Here is a 7623-nt window from a genome sequence, read left to right as displayed (position 1 = left end):
CACTATAAATATCACAATTTATTGAATCACGTATGATATACAGCATTTAAAATATCTTTACATAACCAACAATACCAAGAGTACCTGGATATCAATATTAGCACCTATTTAAGGAAAATGCCAATAAAATGAATGAAAAACTGATTTACAGAACAAATTAAAACATTTGAAATTTCATAGGACAGTCAGTCTGATGTAAAATGATTACACTGAATAAACTCTCAGCTGTTCTTGGCCATTTAGTCATCAGATGGTGGGAAGGACAAATATGTCACATAATTTTATACTTGTCCAAACAATACTGGAACCTCAGAGATCTGTGATATTTGTGTGTAGAATGTGCAAGCACATCATTGACGTACTGGGCTGAAATGAACCTTGCACCGACAATCTCACATTTATGAAACACCCATTTCAAAACAGCTAAGAAAATGAATGTTGTCTTTTTGATTTGGCTTATTTTGTGATAGAGTGACAAGCCAATGATTTAGGTTTCTAAACAACATTTGATTGTGAAAATCAGCATATGTGCCCTAATCCACAACATCCAGATTCTTTCGTGTACTATTACCATAAAAAATGTAAGAACATATCTATATGGTTTCTGTTGGTTACAGCACATATACTGTAGAAAGAAAAATAATTAGTTTGATGTATCTTTATCTATCTTGCTGCACTCAGGAACCGAGAAAATCCAGAACATGTCCGATGGGCTGGTAAAGCTCCATAGAAACAGAAATATGCTTTAAAGACAGTGGATTGATGGATTAATACATAGGGCAGAGCCAGCGATAATACAACAATGTTATGCTTTATTGGATATTAGCACCACTTTAGTCAGTGTCTTAGAAATGTGGTATGACTTTAATGGTGTTGTTTGACCAAGGGAGTAAAAAATGAAACTTACATTTTATCAGCACTGAAGTGGATAGTCAGGATAAGGTTTAACAATCTACCACTGTACTTTCAATTATAGTTTTTTTTATATAGGTTTTAGTTTCAAGCAAATAACAGGGCACCTACATAAGTAGTCTTATATTGTGAGAATATATAATTTTTGATACAAATCTACATGCATACTTCAAACTGCAGATTCTAAGATTTTGATAACAAGTGTATGCCTTGCTCTTCTTACCTGGTGAACCAATGGGACACTTGTCTAGAAGATTCTTATTGGAAAAGATATTATTAAAGGCAAAAGAGTATTCCGCAGAAATATGGCAAGTCTCTTCATACTAATAAATGCAAACATGCAAATAAGTATCTTACTCTGTGCAAGTCCATATGGCTCACTCAAAATATAAAGTATAGTTTAAAATAAAGAATAAAGGCCACAAGCTGTTCATTACTTTAGAAGTTCTTGGGAAACTGAAGCTTGCCTGCCCCTCATCTAACTGATGGAAGCTCTTCTCTTGCTGAAGAAAGTTACGCTGTTAAATTGCATCAGTTGTGCAAGTATTTGAAATTAAGAGGAAGTTGACACCATACTTACCAAAAACGATGGTCAACAGCAACAGTCTCACACTAGTAATTGTTGTGATTAGCTGGGAGATAGCTGCAATAACGTCCCCCCCCCCTTCTCGTCTATACTGCCTTCAAAATATTAACATCACCATGCAATTTAAAAGGGTAACAGTTTTAATCTTAATTTTACTTGCTGATTTGACTCTCATGCAACTTCTACTAATACATTGCTTCCTGCTTCAGGCTTTCCCCTTTATGCTGCTGTTGGAAAGATCGCAACACTGCTCTGTGCATACACACACATCTAATGCACAGAGCAAAACTGAGCGTCATACCCAAAATGAACAAGATCAACTTTGTATAGATCATACAAAGGCTTTGGTAAAAAAACGCAGACGAAAGCAGGACGGCACGTAAAAACACCTGCAAAACGAACAATCCAAAGGGTCCTTTTTGCAACTATAACCTCTATCCTAGGTAAATTTGTCTGTTCGATGGACTTTCTAATAAGAGTACTAGTACTTTAATCTGATCTTTACTGCAGACTCTCCATCTTCAGGGGGCTATACATATGTAGTAATCTATTTATAGCATTTTGACTTGCTTTTTACAGAGGTTACGCCTTGATAATGCCATGCTAGTATTTTAATGATAATTTAATCACTTGTTGACACTCTCCTTAGGAATTTATATAAACAATGCATTTCCCAGCTAATTCAGCATGTAAACAAATAAAAACAAACTAGCTGGGTAAACATATAAAAATGTATTGTGCAATAGAGCTTTTAGTAAGCTGAAATATACGTGCAGATGTATCAGGAATGAGGATAATTGAGGTAAACATATGAATGTAAATTTGGCTTCTCATATTTATAGTTATTGAAGAACACTACAAAAGGTGTAAATGACCCATATCTATGGACAGTCACATGCAAAACCAAACAGGGACAGATGCAACTTTAACTCTCACTTGTGAATATTAAAGTATGCTTTTCATATAGGTCCAGCTTGCATTATGTGTTTAGGGACTCTTAAAATAAATGTCTCACAGATATGGACCTACGTAATAAAGAATTGTAGCTGGAAATAATGCTCAAATAAGGACATTATAATTGCAACTGTTTATTGTAGCAAGCAAAATGTTTCACAACATACAAGTAGTTATTTTTTTATTTTGATACACAACTTTTCCCTTTGCCTGCTAAACTATATTGTCTTTATAACGCCTATGAGAAATAGTTCTCTAGGAACACTTAACTACCATCACAAGTGTAAAATATGGTCTCTGAATGTTTGTAGGATCCAATATATGGCTAGAAATGACAGTCGGGTACTTATTTGTAAGGGAGCTACAGCCATCCATTCAGGTGGTGGCCATCATATTACTCATGAGTCAGATCATCTGGCTACAAAGTATTTTGGAGTCTAACCTAGGGACCGGACCCTGATAAATGAGGAATTAGGGAAAATGGGATGGGATTGTGAAAAATAAGGATAATGTTAAATCAAAGTTGGGAATTCTTGAGGAGATCGATGAACAAGTTAGGTAGTATTTACATTATAAGTTAGAAAATTAAATTGCAGCAAATTAGCCTCTCTATACTTGTTAAAGACCTGACATTTATTTCTAGCATGCCAACTTCACTTCTCATGTATAGGTCATATTGCTCAGCAAATACACAGAAAGGTAGAGAGCCTGGACAGCTTATTTACATCCTATCGCACATATTTACATTTGTACATATTCTACAACGGAATTCTCAGAGCATTTACACCTGATCTCTACAACACCGTAAACAATGGTGTTTCGTAGAGCAACAATAGTGCCAAGGACTGTAGTACCTATTGAAGACAGTCTAAAGCAGTTCTCCATGTCTATTTGCAATGGAGAACAGCTACATATGACAATACATTGCCACATGTACCTATCCTCACACTGCCACTGATCAACACTGCACCTTTCCCAGTCTTAAATGTCGGATCATTGGAGCAGCAGAACGTACCTCTTCAAGTATCTCAAAAAACAAAAGGTGACCCACTGCACAACCTACATATAAACACTTTCAACAATTTATTAAACAAACAATATTTTTGTCATTGCGTTTTGTTATTCTATTTCCACCCACTTTAGAAGACTGATGAACCTAAAACCTTTAACATACTTGTATCTTTAAGAATTACTACTAGGAACCAAAGTGACTTCAGAAAAGGTTTGGACCATGAAGGAAGCGTTTGTCCTCTACCGGCATAGACACTGGTCTGTAAAGCCAATGGACATTGCAGGTAGCTGCTACTTTGCTAGTCAGAACTTTAAAATTGTGATTGAACTTGAGATATTTATATTTTTGTTTTAAAATGTTGAAGAAACTGTTACACATCAGATTAACTGGCACTGTAGGTTAATGAAGCTGCAGAAACTGTATAGCATTTACTAGAATTATACTGCTAAGTCAATGATAAAACACACAGAGTTGCAATTTCCATTCAACATAATGTAAACTGTATCTCAAGTGTGCAAATAAAATTATTTTTAAATCCTGGAAACACCGCTGGAAAAAAATGTATACAATAGTTAGTGTAATGCAACAATTCCAAAAGAAAATTCTCAAAGCAATGGCATGGTGACAGAGCCTCTGGCTGACGGTACATGCTGGGACTACTAGTACCACAACACCTAGAGATTTATCTTACAAGCAAGAAACTGCAATGTAGTGCTGATTAAAAATTATTTTTGCAGTATTCATATCAAGTTCTTTTTTATTTTTCGTGATTTTCTTTTTTGGACAAGTAGTGCAGTGAAAGTGTAAGGGTTATTCATTCATAAAAAGGATCTCATTTAAAGAGAAGTGTTTTTAAGGGGATTAAAGCAAAAACGAAAAAGAAAAAGAAAAACCTGTGTTACCTATGATCAATGAGACTGATGGAGACGTTGCTCTCTGTGCAGCGTTACTTTACTAGGTCACTGTGTACTTGGAAGTAATGAACGGAAAGGTACAGAGTCTGCCTGAGGGAGAAGCAACTGCACTTGGCCTCGCTTACAAGGTGGAAATTCATAACTTGGCTCTTTAGGAAAACAATTTAAAAACAACAAATAACCTAGGTTTCGGAACCTTAAGTCAGTATTGCAAACGGGCTAATTAATTGATTCATTAAATCACTCATTGTTAAAAGCAGAAGTATAAAGACTAAGGGGCATATTTACTAAACTGCGGGTTTGAAAAAGTGGAGATGTTACCTATAGCAACCAAACAGGTTCTAAGTTATCATTTATTTATATTTAGTACTTTCTACAAAATGACAGATAGAATCTGATTGGTATAAGCAACATCTCCACTTTTTCAAACCTGCAATTTAGTATATATACCTTAAGATGAAAACAATGGTATTGGGAATCCACTACTGAATGGTCGTTGCAGAAACAATAAGCACTTGATAGCAATTTAATGAGGGCAATGTAACTTCTAAAAGCATATAGGTGCCATATATGTTTTATAAATTTACTTAAAAGTATTTTACCAAACGTGCTTCATATATCAACAGTAAACTGCTTCACCTACTGACTTAACCAAGCATACTAAATGTAAGGGATAGATTTTGAAAAACATAACAAACAAACCACCACCTCAGAGAAAAAAAAAAATTCTAACTTGGTTTGTATCTTCTGATCCAAATGAAACTTTATCTTACAGAAATATAAATTATTTGATATGAATCGCCTTTAAAATACTTAGTAGATGCAGGTGAGGCAAGTCTATAATTGTACAAGTATTGCAAATATCCAAATTGTTAAGAGCAAAATAAATCAGAATTGCACAAAGATTAATATATTTCTAGATGGAAGAGGTACTGTGAGAAATACAAGGCTCTTCAGCATGAGAATAAGTTGTGGGGTGTGATACAAATACAACTGTTATGTAAAATCTCAGTTAACACAAGAGAGAAACATCACTGCAAATCTGCCAACACTTAGAATGTTTTTTCTTTTCTTTCAATGTTAGTGGTAAATTGGAAAATGTAACTGGTGCTATTTACCTATTTTGGAGTGTGTTTAAATATAAGTTTTTCAATGAATTGATCCTCATAACAATAAAGTGTGTTCTACATGGACAACATTCCATCATAAAACAAATTCCAAGCGAGTCAGGTGACTCAAGTAGATGTTTTTTTTTCTTAAAGCACACCTATCACCAGGACCTTTAAATATTTATTTATGTCTTTACTACATAGTGCCTCATATGTAAATCCCCACTCACCTAAGACTATTGAGTATGTTATGCTTATATCTCATAGAGGATTCCTCCAGCCCACACAGTAGAGCAAGGACGTGTAGAAGTAGCCAGCCGAGGAAGAAGTCTGAAAGCCTAATTCAACTTTCAAGTCCAGCTGTCATAGGACACCATCTGCGCTCCTGGGCCACTTTCCTCTACATTTTCAAAACTGAGCTCTTTACCCGTGATTCTGGGGGTGACCTTTTTTTTTTTTTTTTTTTCTTACTACATAGTGCACAAGGCAAAATAACAACGGCTTTCAGTACAAATGGACATATGTGAGTGGTAAAGGAGTTTCTTGTAAAAACACAAAAAGCAGATGCAAGATCATAAAATAATAGCAGTATTACTATGTGAAAAAATATGCAGCAACTATATGGTCAGCATTCTGAAATTATTAATGGCTGGTAGTTCCTATAAAGGAATATAATAAATAGATTATTGAGGTGAACCCTGTGCTCTGTATACAGTATGGACTGTTGAACAAGGAAAAAAAAAATCAAACTGCATATACATTTTTGACCTTTTTTTAGTTTTTGCAATAAACTGACCCAGAACTGCCCCCAAAGTAGTGACCCTCTTCCGTACAGGACTGAGAAAGAGAGGAGTTCAGTGTGCACTGGTTACCCTGCATAGACTTGTGGCTGAAGGGGAGGGGGCAGGCGGTCATCCTCCACGTTTTCAGAATCAATGGATGCCAGAGCCTGGCTGGTGGATTTTATGTGCAAGGGGTATTTTTCGACAATGTCCTGGACTTCACGGGTTACTTCATCTGTCCAATCAATCAGGTCCTTTTCTAACTTCTTGGCTCCTGTCACAATACGTTCCTGTCTCTCAGACAGCTGGGAGAGTAAGTCCAGGTTCCTGTGCATCTGTTTGACTGCTGGGCATTGGTCTGCCTCCCAGATGTCAGAGTCTTGCCTTTTTGGAGAAGCTTGGCCAGACATGTACCTGCTGAACTCTTCCTCACTTAGGTTCAAAGACTGGGCATCCAGCTTCTCAATGAACGCTATAGCACAACACTGCAGAAAAAATACATAGTATATATCATTAAAGATTTGAATTGTTCTATGCACAACATTCTTTTGATTATGTGAAAAAGCTACTCTCCCCCTTTCACTTCAGTCAACTGCAGGAAATGACTGCAAAAGCAGATTGTAGGAAGAAGTATGGCGATGGTAGTCTCTCGCCTCCCTCCTGCAATCAGTGTATTGGGACCAAGATACAGTGCGAGTACTGGTAGGAGAGAAAATACTTCCTGATAATGTCCAGTGTTCCCAATAAAGAGACTACAGGAAGGTGACTTGTATCACAGGGTGGCAGAGTACAGCCGGTGACTTGTGTCAGGGGCAGAAGCAGGTCAGGAGGAGAACCTCATCCCTGTCTACCCCAAGATAGAGCAGTCTGAGGGGAGAATTCCACCTTCCCATAACGGGAGGAAAGGTCCTGGATGGATAACATTATAGATTCACACATCAACGGAAAGTGAAACGTAAATTCTATTAATATAAATGAAACTGCCCGTTCCTTCTCGATCGCCAGTCCCAATCATCAGTCATCTGTCTGAAAATTGTGTCGTTTCTGAGAACGGACATTCAAAAGCAGGGAAAAACTAAATGCAGGATCTATAATCCAATTCTGCCCAGACAGACACCTCAGACGGCCCTTGCTGGGTCTGATGACATGCTTTCATTTTTCGTCTGGTTGTGTTGGAAGTTCAGTTTTTTTTAGTATAGACTCCCAAATTCTGCCCAGTGTACATTGGCAAAACAAGATACAAACATTTTACATCTAATAGGGTGAGAATATGAAATGATAAAAAGAACTTAAAACATGGCGAGACAACTGTGGAACAAATTATTTTCTTAGACCAGGCCTTTTAGACTGTCTC

At 36.6% G+C, this 7623-nt stretch overlaps 1 protein-coding gene across 2 annotated transcripts in view; it reads right to left on the bottom strand.

The window, feature by feature from the left end:
* The window catches only part of RABGEF1 (RAB guanine nucleotide exchange factor 1), a 36343-nt gene continuing 28720 nt past the window's right edge, over positions 1 to 7623 (bottom strand). For both annotated transcript variants that reach the window (XM_075196795.1, XM_075196796.1), the window contains one exon: positions 1 to 6754. In XM_075196795.1, coding sequence (XP_075052896.1) covers positions 6356 to 6754 — 399 coding nt within the window. In that variant the 3' untranslated portion in view covers positions 1 to 6355. The remainder of the gene's footprint in view (positions 6755 to 7623) is intronic.

The sequence above is a fragment of the Mixophyes fleayi genome, chromosome 2 (assembly GCF_038048845.1).
Source record: "Mixophyes fleayi isolate aMixFle1 chromosome 2, aMixFle1.hap1, whole genome shotgun sequence".
Classification (NCBI taxonomy): domain Eukaryota; kingdom Metazoa; phylum Chordata; class Amphibia; order Anura; family Limnodynastidae; genus Mixophyes; species Mixophyes fleayi.
The sequence above is the reverse complement of the archived record's forward strand: the minus strand, read 5'-3'. Positions and strand labels throughout refer to the sequence as shown.